This window comes from Lindgomyces ingoldianus (assembly GCF_010093535.1).
Source record: "Lindgomyces ingoldianus strain ATCC 200398 unplaced genomic scaffold BDR25scaffold_12, whole genome shotgun sequence".
Lineage (NCBI taxonomy): Eukaryota > Fungi > Ascomycota > Dothideomycetes > Pleosporales > Lindgomycetaceae > Lindgomyces > Lindgomyces ingoldianus.
Window position 1 is genome coordinate 1,178,755 of NW_022985173.1, and position 26,433 is coordinate 1,205,187.

A 26,433-nucleotide genomic window follows, 5' to 3' on the forward strand; every position below is an offset into this window, starting at 1 on the left:
GGAGAAGGGTCAAGGATTATATTTTTGGCCCCCATCTATACATGCCCTTAGTTCTTGGCAACATTTCAACAACTTTCTGCCTTGCTATGCGAAAACAAATATCGACAATTTGCATGCGTCAGTTCGTTCACATCTCAGGGAAATAATACTCCTCCATGGACCGCCCAGCTGCCGCAGCCATCCTAAGCTTGCACGCCATCAGCTCCTTTCCTGGTGGAATTTCGACTAATAGAGAAATCAGCTAGCACGTGCTTGTAGGAATATCAACGGCAGAGTTCATAAAGATTCACGCAGCTCAGCCTTCCGTACTAAACTCGGCGATTTTTACGGATAGCGAGGGCTTTGTCACAGAAGAAAAGGCCCAGATACTGGATAGTCGGCAATATGAACCTTCTACCCAGTCGTATGTCTTGCGCGACAGCTGAGAGAATCGCCTCATAAAGAGCCCAGATTTGGTATGAAGCGTTTCAAGAAGCACAGGAACTGGCAGGCATGCTAGAAGATAGTCAGACCAAGCTCAAAGCTCACGATAGTAAATTTAGGCAGATTAACGCGAAAAAGTTCACCCTTACCGAGCTTATGAGCTCACTCGAGGCGAATCGAAACAGGTACGAATACGAAGACCTGAAAGGTCCAAAAGGATTTCTGCGCAAGGGGTTTAGGAAGCTAGGGGAGAATGCGCAGAGTTTTGGACAGTGGCTGCAACTAGTACCGAACTCGCAGTATTCGACGCCAATTGTGGGGTCATTCATGATCTTTCTCAGTGTCAGTTCATGCCTTGATTTCAACAGTGCTTACGCCATCAAGCTAACGTACGACGCCTTAGATGGCGGATCGCATGCACAAGGTCCGCGAAGACATCTTCGAAACGATGACGGCCGTTCCTGCAGACTTTAATGACCTGCGAGACTATCTCTCCGTGTATAGAAACGTATCCGATGAAGATCTGTCTATCAAGGCAGCTAGTGTGTGCACCAATATCTTTCGGACACTTCAGCATGCCATGAGATTTATGGGTGAAAATCCATTCAGTAAGTAGCCCGTAGACGGGGATGGCAGTCTACTATATTCTAACAACATTACAGAGAAAGCATTTAAAGCTTTGAGGTTAGAAAAGTATGAAGAAGTGGTTAGCACCTGCATCATCAATCTACAAGAGTCCAAACAACAATTCCGTGGTGCAGTTGACAAACACTTGCACTCGAGAGTAGGATCGCTCTTTAAGTTAGCTAAGTCATCGAGCATGCTGCAAAGGATGATGATATGTGGTGAGTTTCTAGAGGACGGAGATATCTGCAAGTTATGTGGACTGTAATTGCTTACTTTCACCAGAGGTATTGTCCTACAAAAACACGACCATCGACGCTATCGAAAGCAGCCATAGAGACATCAAAGCAGAGCTAGAAAGCCTTCGGAACGCTGTCTCTAACGCCATGTATAACAAGCTCCTCTCAGACCAAGATGAACGAGAGTATCTTGCCGAAATGGCAGCGAGAAAGGTGCTGGAGCTGCAAAACCAGGAGATGACGTCCCACAAAAACGGTAGGCAGAATTTCAAGTATCCAGAATAGCTCATAATGTATTCACGGATGCAGGTATCAACATTTCCGAACAGGGCTTCCAACGAGGCGTAGTACTGTACGATTGGGCGATTTTGAGGCCTGTACGGGTGAGATTTTGTGTACGTTCGTACGACAGGGAGGAGGAGAGGTAGGTGTACGTATCGTAACTGTTACGGCTCACGTGATCTGTACGAGTAGTACAATTCAATTAAAGTACGCTGTACTCTAGTCAAAACAGCTAAGACTATAGGTCTCTAGAGACGCAAGATTAAGGTCTAATTAATTAGTTCTCCCTAGTAACAAGAGCAGATAGGACTAGATAAGGCCTGTAAGGCTGCAAAAGGCGTGGATAGATAACTCTGCAATAGAAAATGGTCTGTAATAGGCATTTTTAAGACAACAGACAGATAGATAGATTAAAACCCTTAGAAAGAGATTTAAGCGTCCACAGGCCTCCTGCTCGCCAGAGCCCTCATACCCCTCCAGAACCCCTATACAAACTTCCCAAAAAGGTAATACGATCCGTACTACGTACCGTACCTAGGGCATCATTAAACGTACGGTACGGCTCACGAACTCGGTACGTTCGTACTGAACACGTGACCGTTACGGTTCACTTTGTACGGACCGTAGTACGGCCCGTTGGAAGCCCTGTTTCCGAAATCGAGATTCCTGGTTTCGACGAGAACCGCGCACAGTTAGATATCCTTAGCTGCCTCAGCCAAGGCGCTGCCCTCTCTGACCTGGACATTAGCCACTTAGCATGGATCAAGCACAACCTAGTTATGCGTAATTGGGTTTTCGAACGAAAATCTGTGGCCGTTCACATCGATGGAAATATCGACATCGGCCCTGCTACTTACACCTCAGTAACATCCTTCCTCTGTGCGGAAACCGCTCATCTCTTTGATGCTATTCAAAAAACGTTTGTGCTTTCATACTTCTGTGGCTTATTTGCAGCTCCCACATCGAAAGACCGCGCAGACGCTAGGGGCATGATGGCGAACTTATTAGGTCAGATACTGCAACATAAGGATGATGAGGTGCTCCAGGAAGTAACGATTGATAATTCCCTTCATGTCGGTATCAAGAGTCTCGATTTTGACACGCTTTGTTTGGCATTCAAGGCATTAATGTTACAGCTTCCCAAATCGTGGACCGTCATTTGTTTAATCGATTCGATCGACTTTTACGAGACACGGAAACGCAGAGACAAGACCTTGGAAACAATTCGGTGGTTGCTGAGATTGGCCAAGAGCTTAAAGAAGCACGATGGGGCAACGTTCAAGTTGCTCGTCACAGCATCTAAAATGTCGATAGCCGTTCGGAAAGAGTTCCACTCTGAGAATCGGATTATATGCCCCGAAGTCCCGGTCGACAACTCTGTTCTTCCGCCAGGAGTCATAACAAATGACGTTTTCAGATAGGGGTATGCTGCTTTATCTACTTGGGGTGCCACGGCATAGCGGCTGAGATTCATCCCACTCAGTGGATGTTCTCCCATATAACCGAGTCAAAATTTAGGAATCCTCCAGTCAGAAACAGATTTAATATTCAAACGTGGGGTAGAAAGGTTTCTTCCACCGTCACCAACTAGGTATGTTACTGAAAGAATCCCGCAGACTCAAGTGGGCTAGCCTTGAGGAGAAGCGCAGTTAGCGGTAGTGAAAAGCAAAGGAGACACCGACTTCGCACAATTTAAGTAAGGTCAAAGAGTCAGTCACCCTTTTCTACGGTGTATGGGCTCTCTCTTGCATAATCCCTGATCAGGATTTTGGACGGCTCTATTTATCTGTTTCAAGTACTTTCCTCATTCGCCTTCGCCTTTTCGGCCTTTCGTGTCACCAGTTAACCTTTATATACCTTATTTCAACGCCCAAAGGGGGGGCCGTTGTCTTTACCCTTGAATATAGTCGTGGCAAGCGACACTGTTGTTATTGACCCTTCGGGCAAGGTGCCCTAACGGGGGCCTTTTCTATTCACTGAAATTAAAAGCAGCCTCCCCTAAGTAGAAGTAGCTCACCGGAAATTTCTATTGACCTGGTACTCACTTCTTATTTCGTGGGGAATATCTGCAGGATATCCAGGGGAAGCTACTTCCACAACCGATCCGTAGGTTCCTAGGAGCTACTAGAATTGGTATAGTTCGTCTAGGAACTTGTGAGCTAGTGAGAATCTATCTTCGTGTTTGATAGTTTATACTTAAGCCAGGTAGCGTTTCATAAAAAAATTATGCAACGGAGAGAGTGCTTTACTTGTAAGACATCTTCCAAGGGAGAGACTTGTTCCTCAATTTCCAGATGGTAGGTGGTGAATGGGGAGTCTGACAATGATTTTATTCCTCGAGATAACGATCGGTGTACAAGTTGGCACACACGGGCACGAGTACCGCACGCCTACTCTCCTCTACTCAAGGCGGTCAATCACTTTTAATACTAAAATATTCATTACATACTGCTGCGTTTATCTCGGAAAGTTTGTGATGGCTGAACTTGAACGCAAATGCCTATGTCGAGCCTGATTTACACATATCGAACCTGATTTACACGGTAATAGATATATGTTACTTATCTTGGGCTAAACATATTTACGACATAGGAAAGCGGGTACCGCTTGTCTTATATTGTCCTGAATAGCTTTCAACCCTCAGTTTTATCTACAATCACTTCCGAAACAAATCATTCAGCTCTATTGCAGTTCACCCCTACCATTTTATAACGGATACCCCGTTTCAGAAGGAGTTGGGGTAGATGGAGTTGCAAATGAGTTAAGAATTCAATTCAGCTACTGGAAATACGACTAATAGGGTTGTTCAGCCTTATACTCGAGATTTCAGACATTCTTTGCTGTTCCAGCGTCAACAAAACATGGCATCACATCATCTGCTGGAAAAACCTGATCCTACGCTTCTCCTTTCTAGGCCTTCTGAAGAAAACAGATTCGCTGGGACGATGTAAGGAGGTTTTAATGGGATATGGGCCGCATATAGGAGTAGTTTGGTTAAATGGCGATGTTTGAATTTCCTGCGCCTTAGCGTAAGATAGTTACAGCCAATACTATGCCGCGGCATCCCGTGACGTTATACCCGTTTTCCAAAGTGCACTCCCCTTTTATTAACGCACATAAATGGGTGAATAGAGGACTAACGCTAGGTATGGACGAAAGCGTACTACAACGTATTCAAAAGTGGCAACTAAAGCACAGCTCATGGCTCGGGGTGAGTCATGAGATCTCCTGTCAAGGAGTTTGCCGTTAAAGTAGGATATAATAGTCCAATAAACCAGGAAGTGGACTGCGATGGCCTTGAACAGAAGCGTTTGGCAAACAAATATGGTGTGGTCTGAAGGACCTCGTGTGGGCAATCCCTGAGATTGGCTTGCCCGCAGATCTTAGGTCATGCTGATTGGAACGGCAAATATATGTTCCTATAGGGTAAGTTAGGTACGTAACTAGTGTTTCTGTTGCCCTAGGAGGACGCGCAGGTGGAAGAGAGCTAGAGGGGGTGGTTTTACTGCTGCTTCGTTTATTGCGTCATGCTTTTTGAGAAGAGGGAATAGTATGCTACAGCCATTCGCGCATTGTTTGGTGAAGACTTCAATTTGTCGTATAATGCGACTGGATTTCCTCTAGCTAAGTATACTTCCAGAATACAATCCGTTGTCAGCGAGTATCCAAAGATTAGAAGGTGATAATCGAGGGACCGTTCGGCCTCAGAAGAAGCACCCTTCTCAACTTCAAAACTGCATTTACGGTTTCCATCTCACCGGCGACTACAATATTAATCGACATATACATCTCAGACTACATCGGCTTCCGCAGAAACCGTCAAATCAGCACTTTTTGCCGCTTTCATCGTTTCAACCATATACATTCTCGTGGAAGAAACGACAGGTCCGCTTCGGCCGTGGAAGTAAAGCTTCCGAACCCTCCCACTGCTTGAGGGGTTAAATCTGAATGAGATAGTAAAAATATTTGGTTGAAGTGTTTATTGCAGTAGCGGGATAATTGAATGTAACATGGACGTTCAAGAATTCTTATAATATGAGAACCCCCTATCAGGTTCTTGGGCCGTATACTTCGAAGACGAGGTAATGGTGTCAATAAGGCCCGCTCCGATCCCAACTAGACATGAGACATCAAAGATTTTGTAGTGTGAGAGGGACCGAGGGAATCCTAATGATAGGAGTCTGTAATGATTGTATGTACACGCAGTGTTGAGCGGCGCTGTTAGTGAACTACCTAGATGTTGGGCACGTTTCGCAAGCTATAATGAAACCAATGACTAGTGCCGTTGTTTTTAATAGGGCTTATACGAAAAACCATGTTTTCGAACCGAAGGATGATCATAGCTGATACCGAGCGCACAACGAGCTGAATATACCGGGGTGGCAGAAGATCTCGAAGCCGACACAAAACTAATCTCTGGAAGCTCAACATAGCATATTCGCACATAATATGAACATGGGCAGGGCAGATTTAATTGGTTGAGCCTCTCGCTACAATTAAGTAGAGCATCAACTGAATATAAAATTTTGCTCAATTCCTCCTGTCGGTCCAAGTGTGGTGATAATATGCAAATATGATGTAAAACTCACACCATAACCACCTCAACGCCCCTGCACTCTGCACCTGCTTCCAACACTTTGGGCGCTCAATTAGAAGCAACCCCACCTCTTTTATATGCAAGACATTGTGTGCTCTCTGCAGTGTACGGCACATTCCGCGCCACTTTTCGAGGCTTCCCCCTACCAGAGCCTTCGCCTCCAGATAATCCACTTTCCGAGCGACGCCATTGCTGCACCCCACGACGTTAATTCCGGAAATATACTCCGTACGTACTCGCTTCCTCCGGCTCAGCTGAGGTCGAATGTCCAAAGGGACCTGCTCATGAAACTGGGGCGGAATGGAATGGCGGTGAGTCTTGTTCTTAAAAAAGGAAGTTCAAATTTCTTGGCGCCCTAGGACGGTTCCATGATTAGATTTGAGCATCGAAGCCGTGCGCTGGTGATTGAGGATTGAGGATGGACGATTAAGCAAAGACGGCAACTCAAGACTGTATTATTAGTAGTACCAGTCTCAACAAAACTTGCTCGATGAGACAACCGAACATCCTTCCGCGACAACCGCAACACTCCCTTACTCTCGCCTGCCTCACAAAGAGTCAGCATCGCGACACTAAAACTGGGCGGTACAAGCACCGTGAGACTGCACTGCAGGTCACAAGATGTTCGGGGGATTCGGGCCAGTGTTAAGTGCATGCTGCATCGCGTCTGGAGTACCTTTGTCGGTTAAAAGTGGGCCTTCAAATGCCGACGACAAGCTGAGTCACCGATGCCAGTCTGATGTTGAGACGAGACTCCTTAGCGTCATAACCCGACGAGCCGGCGTGGGCAACCTTGAAGTTTCGAAGTCTGAGCTGGAGTTATTTGGAGTGGAGGGACCCGGCTGCAGGGAACACGTGGGTCGGACGAAATTACGACATTTGAGGACTTGCGGGGAATTTGACCTCAGTACCTGAGAAGGGTATTACTAGATTTGGAGGCTACAGTGTGGTATGTACAAGCCGATAAAGTCGGCGGATATCCATATCCCGAATACGCGGACCAGGGATTACCCAAAGGCTTTGTAGCCGGCGTTCTGAAAGGTGCATGGTGGTGACCACGCTGGTGGTAGGGCCGCGCAATGCTTGGCATAACCGGGCAATAACCCAGCTCGACCCCCGCGTTTCAACCCCAGGAGGCCTCAGCGTAGGTTTACTGGCCTGCTTCATGATGCAGCAATCAACTTGTTCTGTTCTTGAGCTAGTGTCAGTCCTTCTGGGGCCTGTCTGAACAGGACGATCTCTGACTGTTTGAAGTATCGCCTCGCATCTAGATCGATAAAACGTTAGTCATGCCTTAACGGCGAACAATGCGCGGAAGCATTCAAAACATCCGAGGAAGGCTGTAAAGCAGTGGGTCACATACCCTCGTCTATGAGCACCAAACTGAGGTAGTATCGCGTTGAGTACTTCTTGTTGACTTCTCGGAAAGTGGGGGTCAGGTCGAATCCGCCCAGGAAGAGCCGGATAGGGATCGTTTCTCCTACAAACCAATCAGCAGCATATCCGGGAGTGCAGCTTGCCCAGTGACCGGTGGAGTGGGAACAGACCTCTCGAGGGAGAGCCATCCATTATCTCGAATCGAACCAACGTCTCACTCTCGTTATATTGATTTGGCGCCGCACCGGTCGTCTCCCTTCGTATGATGGAGAGTTCCATATGCTTGATCTTTAACCGCACTAGCAGGAAGTATATCCTACCCACAATGACATCCTTAAGGTGGTATTTTGACTTAGAGTACTCGAACTCGATGTGGAGGCAGTCCTCAATGCCGACGTCCATCTTGATGGAGCTGTTCGTCTCGGGCGGTATGCGGTACGAGTACACCCAGAGGTCCTTCTCCCTCACGACATCTGCCATGCGTCGAGACACGGTGACGCGGACAAAGTAGCGCAGCTTGACATTGATGCCGTTGTACGATTCGTACTGCTTCTCGACATTCTTGAAATTGAATTCGAAGGTCTGCGGGTGCTGGAGGTCGCCGGGCGCAGCAAGTTCCTGGCCTAGGGAGAGGAATTCGTAGTGGTTGCCCCGATCGAAGAACATCTCTGGGGCAGCCAGCCATGTCAGCAATTTATATGTATATCGCCAGGCGAATCCCCCTTTTCACGCCGGAATACCCACCAATTGTGCCAATAAACTGCACCTTGATGCCCGTGTGCTCTAACCGCTTTCCATCCTTAGGCCTGATTGTGACCGCGCCCTTGACTGACTCCCCATCTAGATATAACGGGACCTTCTCTTTCCTAGTCTTGTCGAGCTTGACGTCAACGGCGGCGCGGTCATCAGTGTCCTCGAGCACGATGTCGATATCGACGGGGGTGGAGAAAAAGTACGACATGGCGAGGACTTCTGCTGCCTTCGCGCGATGATGTGATGCTGCTGGTGGTGTTGACTTTCGTCTGTGGTTGGCAGCTTGTACCCCAGAATAGGCAGGTGCAATCCTCCGCTTAGTCAACCTCGAGCCTCATCACACCTCGATCAGCCTTACCGACTTCACAAGTCCCTCTCGCCCAGCGTTCACCATTCACCACCAGGGCCCGGGCTCGGTTGCAGGCTGCATCCTCGTCCTTCATTCCTCCGCACCCGCATCCACGTCATTCGCAAGCAGTCAGCATGGTCACAGGACCTGTTACCGCCAGTAGAGTGATGCAAAAGGCGGAGTTGCGCTCACTCACAGCAGCCTGCAGGCATGCAGCGCGGTGAACGCGCACAATCAAATGCAACTTCGGCTTGTTGCGTCGCTCCAAATTGCCATGGACGGTCCGCAGACTCAGCGCTTTTCCCACATCTCTCCTGGACCCCCACGCGCCATTATTCAACAACTCCTTTCACTTCTGGATTCAAGTGCCGACCATCCCATCACGTCCAGCAGCAGCCTGGGGCTGGCGCTCAAGTCAGCTATTGGAGAGCTACTACTCCATGCGCGCAATTTATCCTGAACTGAGGGGCAGTTCAGTGTTGTGCTGGCAGCCTCGTAGGTCACGCACTCTACTGCAGTACCTGACGATGACTGGGATCGTCCAAAAGTGCGGGGACGGAATCACGGTAGGGCCTTTGATCCGCCACCAACATCCCACGCTCTAGCTGCCCTAATTTCCAAACGCCGACAACTTCAACTGCGACGTCAGGGCCTGGGCCGGGAGGCGCCTGGTTCGAAGCGCAATTCGCGGCCCCCAGTTCCTTTGACGCCTGCTGGATGGGTCGGATTTGCGCGCGATTCAAGCCGATTCGTATGCTGCCTCTGTCGTGACATCCAAATCTTGGCAATTTTCAATTCTGCACCAAACTATTGTCCCACCCTTGCCGTCATGCGCTCCGGCACCTACGCGGGAGAGATTCACAGAGCGCCCACATTCTTAAAACACAGCACACCCCCCGTCACACTTGTTGAGAATGCTATTCACATATTACTGCTTACATTCCGCCGTTTACAGCCTTGGTTACATCCCGTCTCACAATACTATATATCTGACCACAAGTCCAACTTGATCGTCTGTCCCCTTGAGCACGAGCTGGCCGGCACCTCTCATCTCTTTTGGTACCTCGTCACCACAACACTTGTGATCCTTACCACTGTTATAGTCAACATGTTGCAAACGGCCGAACCTCTCCACCAATCGTCTCTTCATTATGCTCCTTCACCCTCTGCACCTATTTCTACCTCTGCTGCTCCCGTCGTTAAGCCAAACCCCCCAGCCATGACTACTCCAGACCATCACCATATCTTGATTGTCACCGGTCCCGCAGGGTGTGGCAAGAGCACCGTTGCTAAGTTCCTCGCCGAGCGCTACTCTTACGTCTACATCGAGGGAGATGACGTGAGTCTTACAAGTACACATCATGTTCTTGAAGCCAGACTAACCTGCCTTTAGTTTCATCCTCTATCCAACATCGAGAAGATGGCGGCCAATATTCCACTGGACGATGCTGATCGATGGGACTGGCTGATCCTCCTTAGAGACCAAGCGTTGGCTGCTTTGAAGCAGGGGGCTAATGGCGTCGTCGTTACCTGCAGCGCCCTCAAGAAAAAGTACCGAGATGTTATTCGAACCGCCCGACTATACGACGAAGACCCGAATGCTTCTGTGCACTTCATCTACCTACGCGCTAGCCGAGAGGTTTTGCTTGCCCGAGTCGGAGGTAGGCAAGGTCACTACATGAAGGACACCATGGTCACTAGCCAACTCGCAGCTCTTGAAGAACCAGACAAGCAGGAGGTCGAGCGACTGAAGGATGTAAAGATCGTCGATGTAAGCGGCAGCCCACTTGAGGTCGAAAAACTCGCCATTGCCGCGGCAGACCAGATTATGGCCGACTCCTCATCAGCGGCCACTCGGTGACCCGAGTTCCAGATGAAATTTTCCATTGTTTCTTTTTCTTTCCAGAACCTGCTTTCCCCTGGGCCTATCTCCTAGCGTTGAGCATCGAAGGCGTCATGCGTGGGCATTGGGATGGGATATTAAAAATAATGGCGCAAAACTATGATTGATTAATATGTTATACCCTAGCGACAGGGGTATTGGGCTGTATTTGGATACGATGTGGCGAGTGCGGGTTAGATTACGCCGAGTGCCTCTTTTGCAGAATACCAATATCGACGAAAGTTTGTTGAAAAGAAGATGTGCAAGGCTCAAAGTTTGGATGCTTGTAATGAGTAAAGTGACGTCCAAATATGCATTGAAAGAGCCAGTCTGTCGGGCAAGATGATCAAGCCATGATCTCCAGCTATCGCAGAGGCCCAATAGTGCAGGTATGATTTTTTGGTGAGGGGGGCTTCCCCAGATTTTGCTTTTTGGGTTAGTGATTGACCGGGGGGACCGAGATAACACTTTTACTTTGATTTTTGCTCGTGCAGACGGAACCTTCTGACTTCGAAGTGAAAACGCGGAATGTATCCGCCTGAGGCTTCTGCGAAACGCGAACTGCCCGCGGTGGCCGGGGAAGGTTTTCTGGAGACTGAGCCGCCGGACGCTAGTCTGCTCCCGGCTAGCCTGCTTCCTCCCCCAGATTCTGTCATCAGGGCGACGGTTGCCATCGGCTTTACATTCACCTATGATTTCCACACCTCGGGGCTTATGAGCCTTCAAGACATGATTATGTCTGCACCTCACAACTCTTCAGATCGAACATGAAGAGCCTCGTATCTCGCGAAGCTGGACAGCTTTTGTGCCGCTACATCGTAACAAACAAGGCTCCGATAACACCAGCATGTCGTCATTTCAAGAACGCGTCCGTACCGCGACAGCATCCGAGGAGACTTTTTCATGCTTCTTCGCGTTTGAAGGCTGTCAAGCCATATCTTTTGGCTGATATTGGAGAAGGTATGTTTTATAATTAATGCTTCCATGAGGGATCCTAATGGATATAGGCATCACGGAATGCCAAGTCATTCAATGGTTTGTCAAACCGGGGGCCCGCGTCGAGCAATTCGATCCCATATGCGAGGTACAGTCGGATAAAGCGTCTGTAGAGGTATGGATCTCTGACTACATACTCGAGCGGGCAATGCTAAACCACGGTAGATTACTTCGCGGTTTGACGGGGTTATTAAGAAGCTCTACTATGAGCCGGATGACATGGCTAAAGTGGGCAAGGTACAATTCCTACCTACCTTGTGGTTAACGACGAAAGACTGATTCGCGAAGCCTTTGGTAGACATCGACATCCAGAGCGATATCTCCCCAGCAGACGAAGCCCTCCTCAACGGGGGATCTAGAAATGAAGCGGAGAAGAGAGAACCACAAGAAGAGGAAGTCAAGGGGCAAGAAATAGAGGTTGGAAGGAATGATACTATAGCTACAATTGGAGGTGCGCCACCACAGCCTTCACAACCTCTTCCTTCAGAGCTCGAGGCCCCGCAGTCGAAACCACAACGGCAGCCGGGAAAGCATGCTACTTTAGCTACACCCGCTGTTCGACACCTAGTCAAACAGTTTAAGCTCAGCATTGAGGATATAGAAGGAACGGGAAAAGACGGACGGGTTACTAAGGAAGATGTGCAGAAATTCGCACAGCCTCCAAAAGACACTCAACCCTCAGAGTCGATTATTCAAACGGCAGCTCCAGTGCCAGTTCAGCAAGTCGAAGACCACATTCGGCCACTAACGCCCATTCAAGCCGGCATGTTCAAGCAAATGACCCGTTCCCTATCAATACCACACTTATTATACACCGATAACGTCGATTTAACCGCCCTAAACTCCCTCCGTAAGAAACTCAACACCAACAAGGACAAAGCTCAGCGCATCTCACTCACGCCATTCTACGTGAAAGCTGTCTCGCTCTCTCTACAGCAATACCCTCTCCTCAACGCTCATCTCGACACCACCACCCCCGAGAAACCGCAGGTGCTTGTCAAAGCCCAGCATAACATCGGCATCGCAATGGACACACCATCTGGTCTCCTTGTCCCCGTCATAAGAAGCGTACAATCGCATTCCATAGAATCCCTTGCTGCAGAAATCAAACGTCTCTACAGTCTCGGCCTTGCCGGAAAACTCAGCTCCGCAGACCTCAGCGGTGCAACGTTTACAGTCAGTAATATCGGGAATATTGGTGGCAGGGCTGTCGCCCCTATTATTGTCAGCCCGCAGGTTGGTATCCTGGGGATTGGAAAGATATCGCCGGTTCCAGCGTTTGGAGAGAGTGGAGAGATAGTAAGGAAGGAGGAGTGTGTGTTTAGTTGGAGTGCAGATCATCGGGTTATTGATGGTGCGATGGCAGCGAGATGTGCGGAGGCTGTAAGGGGGTTTTTGGAGAACGTGGAGAGTATGCTTGTCAGACTTCAGTGAGGTTTTCGTCGTCCGTGACACAGAAGAAGAGGACTGTATGCATTCAAACTAGTCTTATAACTTAGACTACATGTGGCGAATATCATCCTTGAGAGACTTTGCGGAATTAATCGAGACGTCCTTTTAAGCTTTCCCATGAATCCCGCCGCTGGTAAACATCTAAATTGTTTGCAGCACATGCAGCAAGTCTCACCAGACACTTGTATGATCTCAAACTGCCAAGACGATAGGGCTGAGTGGGACCTGCAGCCCCACCAAGCCACAGCATCACAACTCCAACCCTGCACCCTTGGGCTCCCACAACTTCTCACATTCCTTGGCCGTCCTCGAACCTCCCCTCGCTTTCTCTTTTCACCAAATAATCAACCACCATGGCATCCTCAACAGCCTCCTTCTCCAACTTCTCCACCGCACCCACTCTTGCCTCAAACCCGCCACCCGCAAAGCCATCCCTCAACCCCGACGAGCCCCCCGCCTTCATCTTCCCGCCTCATTACTCCTTCCCTCCCTTCTTCACCCTCCAGCCAGTCCTCAGCACACGAACATCGCAACTCGCATCCTGGTCCACCCTAATCCAATCCTACTGCCGACACCACCGGCTCTTCACCCTCTCGCTCATCGACGCGCTTTCCACTCCCCTATTCACCAACAGTCGTATAGATCGGAAACTCAGCTTAAGGGATGCGTGGGCAATAGTATCATGGATGGCGAGCGCAGAGGGCGGGAATCGCGCGGAGTGGATATCAAGCACCACCTCCACTACCAGCAAGAAAGCTAACGCGGGTGTGGGGGAAGGGGAGGACGGAGGCGGCGGGAAATGTTACGTCTACTGGCGACGCCCGGAAGAATGGGCGGCGGTGCTGGAAGAATGGGTGGAGCGGACGGGACAGCGGGGGACTGTGTTGACGTTGTACGAGATCTCGGATAGTGATGCGACGAGAAGGGAGGAGTTTTATGGTATAGAGGCCGGGTTGCTAGCGAGAAGTTTGGGGGTTTGTGTTAAGAGAGGGAAGGCGCAGATTTTTGGTGCAGAGGGGAGTGAGGGGGTAAAGTTTTTTTAGTGGGAATGGTGGTGTGAGGGAAAACGATGTGTATGAATCTGGTGTAATGGAAGGGATGGATGATACCCCGAGGTGCGATGTACTTACTGAACGTGGATCATGACAGGGGAGCAATTTAGGACAGAGACATGTATTCTGTTTGCTCCCTCTCTACTTCCAGTGAGAGCTTTAACTAAGAAACCTCATCCTGATGATATTCCACGTTGTGTGATAATATACTGTACTTGTACAAATATGATGTTAATTGGTGTGATATCTCCATCAATACCGTTGCCAACTCTACCTGCTTCCAACCTTCAAGGTTCGAAACCCTTCACTTCAATAAAAGCCGAAGTCCAGCCTCGAACCCAGCTCCTACTTCAGTGCAAACTATACAATGGGGTCCTAGGACTTCCAATTCCCAACCTCAAATGAGCAGGCAGAAAAAGCGTCCTCAAACAAAGTATCGCCGAAACGAAGTCCAAATGCAGTCCACACACCGCATCCTCTAAGACTATCCTTTGCCTTATCATCGTCACCCGGATGTTTATAAAATAACTTCCTCAAAAACCTGACATGGTGCCCATCACTTCCCTGCATTCACCACCTCCTCGTTCAACTCCCACCCCTTATCCCAATGCACGTACTGCGCCATCGCCACAAACAACAACCACTCCGTCTTCACAATCCTCGGAACCATATCATGCTTCCCTGCGAGTTCTCTGAACTTAGTCCAAAGCGGGAATTCCTTCTTCACGCCCTCTGAAACCAGATACAGCACGTCACCCTCATCTTCTTCCTGGTTCTGACTGACTTCACCTTCAATGGGTGGGTCTATGGAGCGTTTGGATGCTGTTATATTGGTTGTGCGACCTTTATATAGTTGGGCCGAGCCGCCGTTTGAAGTGATGATGTCACGCCAGGTTTCGAAGCCCCCGCTGATGGAGTCGCTGACAAAAATGGTCCAGTTTTTAAGGAGGTGCTTTTGGTTCTGTTTGGCGCGTTCGAGGGCCTCGTCGAGGCGGAACCCATGAGTTTTCTCGAAGCCACGGTCGGCTAGGAGGTGCTTTTCTGGGGGAGGCAGTTTGTTGTGCTTGAGCGCATAGTCGAGGTATGAGGTGCCGACAAGCGTGGGAGCGCAGGCCATGGCGCAGACGAATTTCTTGGTGCGGACGACTTTCGGAGCGCAGAGGAGATCGACTTTGCGGACGTCGTCGGTGATGAAGAGCCCGATTTCACGCATTTTAGCCTAGGAGTAGATGTTAGCTCTATAGAGGAAGATGTTGAAGATGAAGATACCTTGTCGTTTGCTTCCAGCTCTTGATTATTTATCCATCTTTCATTCTTCGATACGAGCATTCGGTACTTGATCGGTGTCAACTTGTCCTTCTTCGCCTTCTTGCTCTTCTTCGCGGGCTCTTCGATTTCATCTTCTGTTGGCTCATCCTCACCATCCACCTCATCGATTGACCGTTTACTCGCGGTAGAGTCTCGTCCTTTTGTCTTCTTAGCCTTCTCCGTTTCTGCATCCTTCTCACGCCGTCCGCCATGAATGACGCCTCCTTTCCGTTTCATCTCCTTTTCGAACTTGGCAATATCGGGTGCTGAGTCGTGAAGTTTTGTTAGGGCTCGGTCCTTGGCTCCACGGCTACCTGTTGTACCTGGGGTTTCATTCTCCTTGCCATCGATACGACGCGCCGCCGAAGGAGTTGAGATTTCTGGTCCAGTTCGGGTACGCCTCGTCTTCTCTACTAAGGGTGAGCTTCGAGCAACTGGATCGCTGCTCACGCGGTTTGGTATGCTTGATCCCGGAACGCCGTCTTGTTGTGCAGCTGCTTTTCCAGCTTTCGGTTTGCGGGCTTTTGGAAAGAATATCTTCTCAATCGCAGTGCGATCCATCTCTGTCTGCCCAAGTATTTCGCCCAGATTCGTCCGCGCCGGAAAGAAATTATATCGCGGATCCGTGAGTGCCTGATGCTTGTTCTTCGAGTAGCACTCTTCAAGCCAGAGATGGTTGACGACGTTGACGCCCCACTCTTGCGCCGCATCGCACTTCTCGCTCTGCATATGGGCGGTAATAAGGTGGGTGTTTTCCTGCTTGAATGTCTTGGTGAACGTCGCGCCGCTAGCCTTCACAAGATTCTCAAGGTACACACGGGCTTCGCCAGTATAGCTAGAGATGCTGATCTTGAAGTTCTCAAAGCCAGGAATACCCTCGCGAGGCCGAGGATAGTGCATCATTCGGCGCATGGGGTTTGTCCAGGCGTCATACGTGACCAAATAGTAAAGCCAGCTTAAGTTTCCGACATCCTTGCCGGCCTGCGAGGCTCTGACATAGTCAGGTCCATCTCGGAAGTTGCACACGTAAATTTCTGCTTCTTCCACACTAGTTATCATCTGTCCACCGCCTGCGATGATCAACCCCTCAATAACCCCCTTGAGGCGATCATTCAGTTGGAGGTCTTCACCCAACATGACCTTCTTTCCGCTGAAAGCTCGTATTTTACGCGAAGACTTGGATTCGGCAGGGGACGTGGGTGGGGCTGGGTCTTTTGTTGGTACGGGAGTTGTGGCATCACGGATATGGGGGCTGACTCGCGTGGGAGGAATGGCCCCGGCTTCGATGTCGAGAATCTCGGGGCTGGGGAGGGTGTATGGTCGTTCAGATATCCTACGGCCAACCTTTAGGCAGTCGTCGAACCTAAGCGTGTGGTTAGCGCCGATTAGAATGCATTTTTGAAGAGGTATTACCAGTGGGGTAGAACAATGTTGCACCGTAACCGCTTGTCGACGGCAACCTGAACCCTCTCGTCCTCCATATCCAGTGCAATAAGGTGTGTGACAAACTTGGAGAGGGCGGTCGTATACTGTCCTCCCATTGCCAACACGCCACCTGCTATGGCCTCCTTGTCGCCCTCTGGAATACTCTTTGCGCAACATATGATGACCTCGCTCATGAACAGAGCAGGGTCGGGACTGTACGCGCGTGGGTTCTTCATTTTTCCGACCTTCACGCATGCATCCACCCATGATGGTTTCACAACGTGTTTGAATTGCTCAAGTGCTTGGTGGTAGTCGGGGAAGTCTGAGGTGGTGGAAATAATATGCGTGATGTCGGGGAGCTTCTCAATGCGTCCATTCGCAGCGTTGAAGGGGACCACTCTTGCACCATTTTCGACAACTTCGTTCCGTAGCTATAGAAAGTAAGCACGTGTATTCGGGGGAGACGGACGCGTCGATGTACCTGGCGCTGGCGGTCCTCGGATAGGGAATTAGGGATGATTGTGAAAATCACACCGTGGAATAACAGGTGCTCATCGTCCAACATAGTAGTGTCCTCCATGGTGGGTGAGGAGGGGCAGTGTTGTTTCCGTGGGTAGCGTGGGACGAGACACAGCATTATACGGCGCGTACTTAGGAAATCCTTGGCGCGAATCGCAGCTTCCTCTCGAGTCGCGTTACAGGCGAGTTCACGTGATGCCACATCCCCACTCTCACCAGGTGAACTCCAATCACTGCATTTAACGTTATTTTCGGGCAACTACTTATTTAACATTATTTTGGCCTACAGTGCTGAGAGCGAAGTAGTCACTGAGACCTCATTGTGAGCGAGTAGAGGCCCGCTCTTTGACTTGGAAGCAGAGTGAATGAAGATGTGGCACTTAACCTCGGCTCGTGTCCCTTCTCACGGCAATTTACCTGCGCGAGCTCGAAACCTTTCTTCCAAACACCTTGGCTTTCCCCCTTCGCATCGTCTCGGTTCCTTCTACTCTTTCTATCAGTATGCTGTAATTTTGTTTTTATTGTCTCTCCTTCAAAATTGGAATAGAAGGGATCTGGGCTTTCGTCCTATCATAGCTCGAAACACAATTGCCGAGAATCTTCAAATTCGTCTTTCACAGAGTAGAAATGTCTTCAGACTACTTTAGAATTGACGAGCATAAACTCGAGGGCTCGCACATTCGAGGGTTCCCTCGGTCCACAGCAACAACTCAGGAAGAAGTCCTTCATCTCGCCATCAAGCAGTACACCCCCCTCAACAACACCTATCCCGAGCCAGGCGATATTACAATCATTGCGGCGCATGCAAATGGTTTCCCAAAGGTATCTTCGAGCTCGTTCGTTATAGAGAAAGCCTGTTCATTTTCATTTCTCTGGCCGCTTTGGATCCTCTCTCTGTGGCCCCACATTGCAAACTTGCTCTCGCAGGTGCTCTGAGAAATTTGGCATCTCGCGTTTATTTGGTTACGTATCTCGGTAGATTATCGTATGGGGTTCTTGTATAGTGTCTAACACACAGTTAGGAGCTCTATGAACCACTCTGGGACGAACTCCTCAACGTCTCAAAACAACATGGCTTCTCTATCCGCGGTATCTGGGTCGCAGACGTCGTCCACCAGGGCTGGAGCAGCGTTCTCAATGAAGACAAACTCGGAAATGATCGTGAGACCTCTGCTGTTCCACATATATCTGCGCTCTAACCCCTTCGCAGCTGCTTGGCTCGACCACAGCCGTGACCTCCTCCACATGGTCAACACGTTTCGCAAGCAAATGCCACGCCCTATCATCGGCATTGGTCACAGCATGGGCGGGTGTCAACTCGCAAACCTCGCCTTAATCCACCCACGCCTCATGGAGACCTTGGTTCTCATCGACCCTGTGATCCAGCGCATGGTCTCCGTAAGTGGCAACGTCTCGCCCGCCTATTCTTCCGCCATGCGACGCGACCGATGGCCATCCCGCGAAGTTGCCGCAACAGCCATGAAGAGAAATAAATTTTACCAAACGTGGGATCCCCGCGTATTTGACCGATGGATCCAGTACGGTTTGCGAGAGCTTCCTACTCGGTTATACCCGGAGTGTTCAAGCACGCCTGGACCAACACCCGCTGCTGTATCCGCAGAACCTACTGCCACCCCAGTAGCACCTCAACCCAAGGAAGTCACCCTAACGACAACAAAACACCAGGAAGTAATGACTTTCCTACGACCCAATTTCCCCTTTCGGCCCGGAGACTTAGAACCTTCGTCGTCAGAATACAGTCTTACCAATCCCACCGCTCTTAACCGGCGAACACATCCGGACCTCTCCCCTGGGCCAAAAGCACAAGCTCCCTTCTATCGCGGCGAATCGATACTAACATTCCATCAACTCCCACATCTCCGTCCCTCGGTATTGTACATCTTCGGATCGCAATCTTTCTTAACGACGCCAGAGATCATTAAAGAGAAGATGGATCTAACAGGAACAGGTGTCGGGGGTTCTGGCGGCGAGCCAGAAGGAAGAGTCAAGAACGTCATGATCCAGGATACCGGACATCTAATCCCTATGGAAAAGGTAGAAGAGACTGCTTCTGAGGTTGCTGGATGGATTGCGAAGGAAATGGTGAGGTGGAGAGCTCATGAGAAGTTAACGGAGCAGGAGTGGGGGAAAAGGAGAGGGTCAGAGCGATCGATCATGACGGAGAGATTCGTAGAGGAGTTGCAGAGTACGATGAAAGGGCATAAGAGGCCGCAGAAGAAGGAGAGTGAAGCGAAGCTGTGAGCGAGATTCAGGGATTTGAGTGCTTGTTTGTGGACAGGGGTTTGGGGGGTTATGTACCCGGGAACCCGCGCACAATAGACCACTTGATAGAATCGCAAGACCCATCTGTTTATTGCATGCCTTGGAGGGCAGACTTTAGAAGCAATAGGGGTGTTGCAGATTGCTCCTTCTCTGTTCTTCCTCCTTCATCTGGCTTGACATCCTATTATCTTGCTTTGTTAAACTTATGATAACTAGGAATCCCAACGTCGCACGTTCTCCATAAGGGAAATACGACGCTCAAGACATGGACAGGATCCCGATAAAGTATGTAAGTGTCTAAAAATTACTTTCTGCTGATGACGAAGACTTTGAGAGCATGGAGTTAATGTATCCCGAAAAGTTTATGTCCGGTCGCGTTGTACGACCCGTTGTACAACATGTTGAGGTCCGTCATCAATCCTCAACACTCAAATCCCTCCCTCAACCACGAGGTTCACAAGTTCCCTGCACAACATTTTAGCGCCAGGAGTCCGAATCCATGGTCAATTTTGTATCCCGAAGAAATTGTGCAACAGCATCAGGATGCCTAGAACATGGCCTTGTCGGTTTTAAGCCTACATATAAACGCGAGGTTACACATGCGGCAATCGTCCGCGGGACCCGTGGAACTCACAACTGGGCTCTTTTGAGCCTCAGTTTTGTTGCTTCTCGGCCTTTCAGCTGCTGCCTTATTGGTCTACGCTTTTATCAAATCTTCTCTTTGCGGCGGCCGCGGATCCCTTCGTCAACTAGCGCTGATCTTGCTGGAACTTCCCGCGTCATAGACTCTTGTCTACCAATAGTACCATCGAACACCTTTCAAAAAGTTTGGTAAGACTCATACAGATAGCATCCTAGAGTCATGGGCTTTAGTAAACCATACGGTGTCTACGCCTCCCGAAGACCGAAGGGCCGGAACGGGAGTATGGGATGGCGCCGGATCCGAGTATGACACATCCTTCCGGGTTCGTGGATACTCTTAAGATGCGATGTATGTATCTACAAAAATATCTAGGATATCGGTAACCTTGGAGTGTCGAGTTCTTGGAATCACCCCCTCGAATATTTGGAGAAATGGTCTGGGATCTCATCCGCGATTCGGCCTTCGGCCATCTAGTCCGTTTGACGAGCGGTGGAAAATGGTTTCCCTATGCTGAAGAGAGGGATCCCGAATTGTGGAAACAATTTGTGAATGAGGAGAAATCGGGATACCTTGCTCATCATGGAGACACCAATCCACCAGAAGACTCGTCAAAAGACCAACTGGATGCTGGCTCCACGACATCTTCGAAAAGTCGACAGTCTGAGGATGGGAATATTGATAATGAGGTCAGTGAACCAAGGGTGGACCCTGAGAAAGGAAGGGACAAGCACGTTATCGATTGGTTTGGTCCAGACGACCCTGATGTGAGCATCCGCTTCCTAGATGTCGCCACACTATCTAATTGTATTTGTAGAATCCACGCAACTGGTCCCGCGGAAAGAGATTCTTCGTCACTTTCGAGATATGTTTCCTCACTTTTAGCGTATACATCGGCTCTGCGATTTATTCCGCCGGCATCCCAGATGTGATGCACACGTTTGGTGTTAGCCAGGTTGCTGCCACCCTTGGGCTCACTTTGTAAGCTTATGTTAGCCTTTCATAATTGCAGAAGGCTCATATGTCGCAGATATGTCGCAGGCTACGGTCTTGGCCCTATGGTTTGGGCGCCTATGAGCGAGATACCATTTATCGGCCGCAATCCCGTGTATATGATGACTCTCTTCATTTTCGTAATGTTCCAAATCCCAACTGCGCTATCATCGAATTTCGGTATGCTCCTCGCTTTCCGATTTCTGACAGGCCTGTTCGGCTCCCCGGCCCTTGCCACAGGTGGCGCGACGATTGGAGATATGTACCGTCCGAGGAAACAAGCATACGGTCTCGGTGTATGGGGCATCGCTGCTGTTTGTGGCCCCGTCCTAGGCCCTCTTGTAGGCGGCTTCGCTGCGCAGGCCAAGAACTGGACGTGGACAGTCTGGCAAGTGCACTTTAGATGTATTCAGCTGTGTTAGATACTAATACAAAGCAAAGGGAACTGATGTGGCTGTCTGGATTCTGTTTCGTTTTCCTGTTCTTCTTTCTTCCGGAAACGAGCTCGACGAATATCTTGTATCGTCGCACGAGGAGGCTTCGCAAGATAACAGGCGATGAACGACTGACCTGTGAGCCGGAAATCATGGCTGAGCACATGACTGGCAAGGATGTAAGCGTTTCTCATTCCTCACACTATCTCAGGAACATAATGCTAATTCTTTCTTCAGATTGTCCTCATGATTCTCGTCCGCCCTATCACCCTTAACTTCACCGAGCCTATGGTCTTTCTCCTCAACCTCTACATCGCTCTCATCTACGGCCTCCTCTACATCTGGTTCGAATCCTTCCCAATCGTCTTCGTCGAAATCTACGGCTTCAATCTCGGCCAAGAAGGCCTCGCCTTCCTTGGTCTCCTTGTCGGCGCCCTCATTGCTCTCACTTGCCTCTTCTCTTGGCTCTACTTCTACCAAGAAAAGCAATTCAACTCCAACGGCAACCTCCAACCTGAAAAACGCCTACCCCCGGCCATGGTCGGTGCCTTCTTCGTGCCAATCTGTCTCTTCTGGTTTGGCTGGTCCGCTCGCCCTTCAATCCACTGGATCATGCCTATCATTGGCTCTGGCTTCTTCTCCATCGCCGCATTCCTGCTTTTCAACGCCGTGCTACCGTACCTCGGTGACGCGTACCCCGATCACATGGCGAGTGTCTTCGCGGGCAATGACTTGATGCGGAGTTCATTTGGTGCCGGGTTTCCCCTTTTTGCAAACGCGATGTATCGGAATTTAGGCGTGAATTGGGCGAGTAGTACGTTGGCCTTTTTGGGCATTGCATTTATTCCGATTCCGTTTGTTTTGTACATTTACGGGAAGAGGTTGAGGCATTGGAGTAGAGCGGCTAGGAAGGATATTTAGGGATGGACAGGTGGGGCGAATCATTGGTCGTTGTTTTTTTTGTTGCAGAGGGGTTTTAATCTCTGCGGTTTCGATAGTGTTATTCCATCGCTATTTTGCGTTGGTATAGCGGTTATAGATGTAACAGTAATGATGTCTGGGTATGAGCGTGGCGTGTCCTGGGTTTTGTTGGAATAGTCCGGGATTGAGAAGTAATATAGATTGTATATTAATGGAAATACCCGCTCTTCAACCACCGTCACCTCTCCCCAACCTAGATACTTCCGCGAGCTCGATATTACCGCGCGTCGGAAGCAGTCGTGGTCTTTCGCTTAGAATCTTCCATTTGGGAAACAAATGCTACAGTATATCCATGTTACTATTTCCGCTGCCATCCTACACTGGGGGATGACTGGAGTCGCATTGAGAATACGATGGTGAAGATCTACCTGCATAAAACTTCACGGCGACCGTTCATTCTTCTCGAATTCCAGAACAGATACACCATACCCACAATTTTGAATTTTGAATTTTATTTGGCTTCTCTGGCTACCTAGTCTCCGAAAATGAAGCTTTCAACTACCAGCTCTCTCCTCCTCAACCTCCTCCTCCTCCTGTCACTCCTACCACCAACATCTGCTATCCAAGCAGACTGCTCAATGTCGGTCCGTGTAATCCAAACCTCTCCCCTGCCCTCATTCCATTCCATCTCCCTTCCCCATTCCATTCTATGCCCCATTCCCCATTCCATTCTACCCCCTCCACCATCCGCCCTTCCCCCTCCCTTCCCCCTCACCTGACCCACCAGCACCTACACTAACCCCCCTTCCTCGGAACAGGACTCCACACGCTGCGACTGCATAATGCCGAATAACAGCACGCTCCCCGGCACGGACTGTCGCGTTTGCCGGGTCGAAGGCAAACTGATGTGCGTGCTGTGGGGCAGTTCAGGAACGATGTACGGGCCGCTGTGCGAGGATCCGAAATGCGTGAATGGAGCCGATGGGAAGAGCACGTCCGGCACAGGGTGTGTGTGTGATTGGGGACAGAAGGTGCATTCAAGAGCGCCTTGTCCGACGCCGGTATGTTTGTGTCCCTTCTACTAGACTCGTCGTTCAAGACAGCAATATCTGCAGTCTCTGTCCTAGCCCTAGTCCCATCCCTCAAGCCGCTAGCAGCCTACTAATCACACCTGCAACTCATAGGCTGGTGACTGCCGATGCAGTCCGCCCAACACCAACATCTCGCTTCCAGGTAATGTCTGCACTGTGTGTCCTGATCCGGACGGGTCTCGGTATTGGTGTGGAGAGACGGGGAATATGAAGAATAACTATGGGCCGTTGTGCATGGGGGAGCAGTTTGGACCGGGTTGTACGGGGAAGGGTGGGTGTGTTTGTCGGTGGTATCCTGGTACTAAGTAGTGTGGAGGATGAGCGAGGAGGACGTAGTAAGAGTGAGGTATATGTGTGATGAAAAGGGTTAGGGGGTGGTTGGTGGCGTTGGGGTTCAGTGTACAGAAGGAAAGGTGTAGGAGAGAAGGTTGGAAATAAGGAGAGCAGGAGGAGTAGTTATAGTAACAGCGGCAAGAGATATGGGAACTTCAAGGTGAATAGAAAGAGATGAGTATTATATGCCTATATATGCTAGCCAACCAACCAACCAATATCTATCCAACCCATTCAAAATATTTTTAGGGTATCAACAAGATGCAGCCGGACCACCCTCAACCTGGTTTCCACCATCCCATCACCCCCTCTCATCATCCTATAATTCAACCGGCCACCTCTTCCGAACATACCCCCCGTATTTATATATTAGCGCCGGTGCCGGAATCATCGCAACAGCAATAAATCCCAACAAGCTATTTCCCCAGCCTAAGCCTAGTTTATCATACATGCTCGGTGCGCCAAGTGGTAGTACAGCACCAAATAGACATCGAATAGCTGTCATACCAGCAACCGCGCTCGCAGCGTACTGGGGGAAGGAATCAATGAGGTAGGTTTGGATGGGAGCGAAGATACCCATCATGCCGAAACCGAAGGGGAGGAGCCCGATTATGGGGACGATCCAGTGGGCTTGTTTGTCTGTTGCCCAGCCGTACCTAGTATATCCTGTCAGCAGCTTGGGAAGAAGAAGGGAATGAGACTTACCAAAAGAACGAAATCGGAATCAAGAACCCAAAGAACACACAAGTCGGTAACCGCATTTCGGGTTCATACACCCCGTTATTCTTCTTCGTCAACCGTATGATAGTAGCATCACTCGTCTTGGCAACAAAAATAATCCCCAGAAAAAATCCGAGTCCGACACCGAGATAGGCCAGCCCGCACAGCTCGGGGGACCATCCGTACGTCTGGATGTATACCTGAGTGATGGTCGTGAAGAGCAGGAACAGGAGGCCAAAGACGAAAGAAACGTAAAGCGACAGGATGAAGACAATGGGAGAGGTGAATAGTAACTTCAGAGGCCTGTACATGCCACGCCTTAGAATGACGCTGGTGCGGAGAGAGTTGGCGTCCTGTTTGTGGGTGAGGATATTTCGGAGTTCAGGGCGGTTGAGTTCTTTCCGTAAGCGTGCTGTTTTTCGGTCGATGAGAACGATAGCGTTGGTTTCTCTGCCCATAAGGATAATTCCGGAAGTGATGGTCACTCCTGCGATGAAAACCACCCAGAAATCCCACTTCCACCCAGCACGTTGGGCGATGAAACCTCCGCAGATAGGTCCAAGCACGGGCCCGAACAGAATGCCTAGCGAATACATCGCCATGGCTTTTCCGCGCTGCTCGGGTAGGAATAAGTCAGAGATGACACCTGAGCCAATAGTTAAACAAGCTGAGCCACCAGTACCAGCGAGTAGACGCATGATGATGAGACCGGTAAGGTTGGGTGCAAGAGCGCAGCCAAGGTTGAAGGCGCAGAAGAAGACGTTAGCAATGTTGAGAATGATGAGGCGTCCATAGATTTCGCTGAGAGGACTCAAGAAGAGGGGGCCGAAGGAAAAGCCGAGGACGAAGACGCTGACACTGAAAGCGCCGAGGATTTGAGAGGAATTATGGAAATCTCGGCTCACGAATGAGATGCCGGGAGCAAAGATTGAGGATGCAAGGGGACTATGGAAGGTGTTAGCATCATCTTGTCTCATTCCCATTAGGAAGGAATAATCTTGCCTCAAGAAAGTGATGGCAGAGACGAGGCCTAGGATGAACCACTTCCGTCTATCAGCAAAGTTTCTACACACTCATATTAGTACGATCCATCTTTGTTAAAGATGACGAACAAAACAAACCTTGGATTCGCCGGATCATCCTGATGATCCCACCCAATAAGTCCCTTATCTAAATCAGTCAAAAGGTACGTCTCCGGTCCCAACTTCACTCTTCTTGTGCTCTTTCTCGACAAATGACGTTCAAGTTCATCTCCAAGATCGTCTTCAGTCTTTTCAGATTCCTATGGCGGATCAGCTGACGAGGTCACGGATGGGGGAGGAACGTGGTAGTTTACCTTTTTCGCAGGTCGTATCTCTTCATCTGGGGGGGAACTTCCCTTCTCAATATCGACGTTTTCGTAGTCAGAGCTCTCTCTAGCTACCTCTTCCTTATCGTCCTTAATCGACATGATTCGGTTGAGAACCAAGTTCTATGCCAAAATATGGTCTTGAACCAGGGTACGTTGGAGAAGCCAAGCCCAACGGCGATCTGTTACACTCCAGATCTCAAATATTCTCAGTGTCCCGCGATCCAAGTCGTCGGAATCCCAAGAAAGCCCAAAAAGTGCGTGAATGAAAAGATGGGGAGATACGAGGAAGAAAACTCTTGGAAAAGGTCCCCCAGTGTATGTGGAAAGAGATTCCTCCTCGAGGCGTGGACCTATGAGCTTCACTAATCTCCGCGACGGACTAGCCTATT

At 49.7% G+C, this 26,433-nt stretch overlaps 9 protein-coding genes across 9 annotated transcripts; 6 read left to right on the plus strand and 3 right to left on the minus strand.

Moving 5' to 3' along the window:
• Positions 1 to 477: 477 nt before the first annotated feature.
• On the plus strand, positions 478 to 2,989 carry BDR25DRAFT_367109 (uncharacterized protein; the record flags this gene model as incomplete). Its single annotated transcript, XM_033696986.1, has 6 exons — positions 478 to 765; positions 827 to 1,031; positions 1,086 to 1,268; positions 1,333 to 1,542; positions 1,596 to 1,710; positions 2,107 to 2,989. The coding sequence occupies exons 1-6, from the start codon at positions 493 to 495 to the stop codon at positions 2,987 to 2,989; spliced, it is 1,869 nt and encodes a 622-aa protein (XP_033549124.1). The 5' UTR covers positions 478 to 492.
• Positions 2,990 to 7,070: 4,081 nt separating this feature from the next.
• Positions 7,071 to 8,553, minus strand: BDR25DRAFT_303007 (vacuolar protein sorting-associated protein 26B-A). Its single transcript, XM_033689923.1, has 4 exons — positions 8,287 to 8,553; positions 7,713 to 8,210; positions 7,529 to 7,645; positions 7,071 to 7,432 (listed from the first exon to the last, which is right to left on the minus strand). Exons 1-4 carry the CDS (start codon positions 8,501 to 8,503, stop codon positions 7,329 to 7,331), a joined length of 936 nt encoding a protein of 311 aa, XP_033549125.1. The 5' UTR covers positions 8,504 to 8,553; the 3' UTR covers positions 7,071 to 7,328.
• A 928-nt stretch (positions 8,554 to 9,481) lies between these two features.
• BDR25DRAFT_284910 (carbohydrate kinase) lies at positions 9,482 to 10,764 on the plus strand. The gene is made up of 2 exons (XM_033688146.1): positions 9,482 to 9,983; positions 10,038 to 10,764. The coding sequence occupies exons 1-2, from the start codon at positions 9,753 to 9,755 to the stop codon at positions 10,503 to 10,505; spliced, it is 699 nt and encodes a 232-aa protein (XP_033549126.1). The 5' UTR covers positions 9,482 to 9,752; the 3' UTR covers positions 10,506 to 10,764.
• A 461-nt stretch (positions 10,765 to 11,225) lies between these two features.
• Positions 11,226 to 13,060, plus strand: BDR25DRAFT_284911 (branched-chain alpha-keto acid dehydrogenase E2 component). Its single transcript, XM_033688147.1, has 4 exons — positions 11,226 to 11,486; positions 11,534 to 11,637; positions 11,688 to 11,759; positions 11,811 to 13,060. Exons 1-4 carry the CDS (start codon positions 11,294 to 11,296, stop codon positions 12,954 to 12,956), a joined length of 1,515 nt encoding a protein of 504 aa, XP_033549127.1. The 5' UTR covers positions 11,226 to 11,293; the 3' UTR covers positions 12,957 to 13,060.
• Positions 13,061 to 13,245: 185 nt separating this feature from the next.
• On the plus strand, positions 13,246 to 14,195 carry BDR25DRAFT_303010 (ESCRT-II complex, vps25 subunit). Its single transcript, XM_033689924.1, has one exon. The coding sequence runs from the start codon at positions 13,328 to 13,330 to the stop codon at positions 14,015 to 14,017; it is 690 nt and encodes a 229-aa protein (XP_033549128.1). The 5' UTR covers positions 13,246 to 13,327; the 3' UTR covers positions 14,018 to 14,195.
• Positions 14,196 to 14,370: 175 nt separating this feature from the next.
• On the minus strand, positions 14,371 to 17,339 carry BDR25DRAFT_259845 (uncharacterized protein; the record flags this gene model as incomplete). Its single annotated transcript, XM_033686608.1, has 4 exons — positions 14,371 to 15,245; positions 15,296 to 16,697; positions 16,748 to 17,190; positions 17,241 to 17,339. The coding sequence occupies 4 exons, from the start codon at positions 17,337 to 17,339 to the stop codon at positions 14,583 to 14,585; spliced, it is 2,607 nt and encodes an 868-aa protein (XP_033549129.1). The 3' UTR covers positions 14,371 to 14,582.
• A 999-nt stretch (positions 17,340 to 18,338) lies between these two features.
• On the plus strand, positions 18,339 to 19,792 carry BDR25DRAFT_303011 (uncharacterized protein). The gene has a single exon (XM_033689925.1). The coding sequence runs from the start codon at positions 18,350 to 18,352 to the stop codon at positions 19,538 to 19,540; it is 1,191 nt and encodes a 396-aa protein (XP_033549130.1). The 5' UTR covers positions 18,339 to 18,349; the 3' UTR covers positions 19,541 to 19,792.
• A 655-nt stretch (positions 19,793 to 20,447) lies between these two features.
• BDR25DRAFT_303012 (benomyl/methotrexate resistance protein) lies at positions 20,448 to 22,560 on the plus strand. Its single transcript, XM_033689926.1, has 5 exons — positions 20,448 to 20,968; positions 21,019 to 21,182; positions 21,232 to 21,582; positions 21,636 to 21,807; positions 21,866 to 22,560. The coding sequence occupies exons 1-5, from the start codon at positions 20,636 to 20,638 to the stop codon at positions 22,547 to 22,549; spliced, it is 1,704 nt and encodes a 567-aa protein (XP_033549131.1). The 5' UTR covers positions 20,448 to 20,635; the 3' UTR covers positions 22,550 to 22,560.
• A 1,732-nt stretch (positions 22,561 to 24,292) lies between these two features.
• BDR25DRAFT_324720 (MFS general substrate transporter) lies at positions 24,293 to 26,143 on the minus strand (the record flags this gene model as incomplete). The annotated part of the gene is made up of 5 exons (XM_033692174.1): positions 24,293 to 24,629; positions 24,679 to 25,638; positions 25,696 to 25,758; positions 25,815 to 25,975; positions 26,030 to 26,143. The coding sequence occupies 5 exons, from the start codon at positions 26,141 to 26,143 to the stop codon at positions 24,293 to 24,295; spliced, it is 1,635 nt and encodes a 544-aa protein (XP_033549132.1).
• Between the last annotated feature and the right edge of the window lie 290 nt (positions 26,144 to 26,433).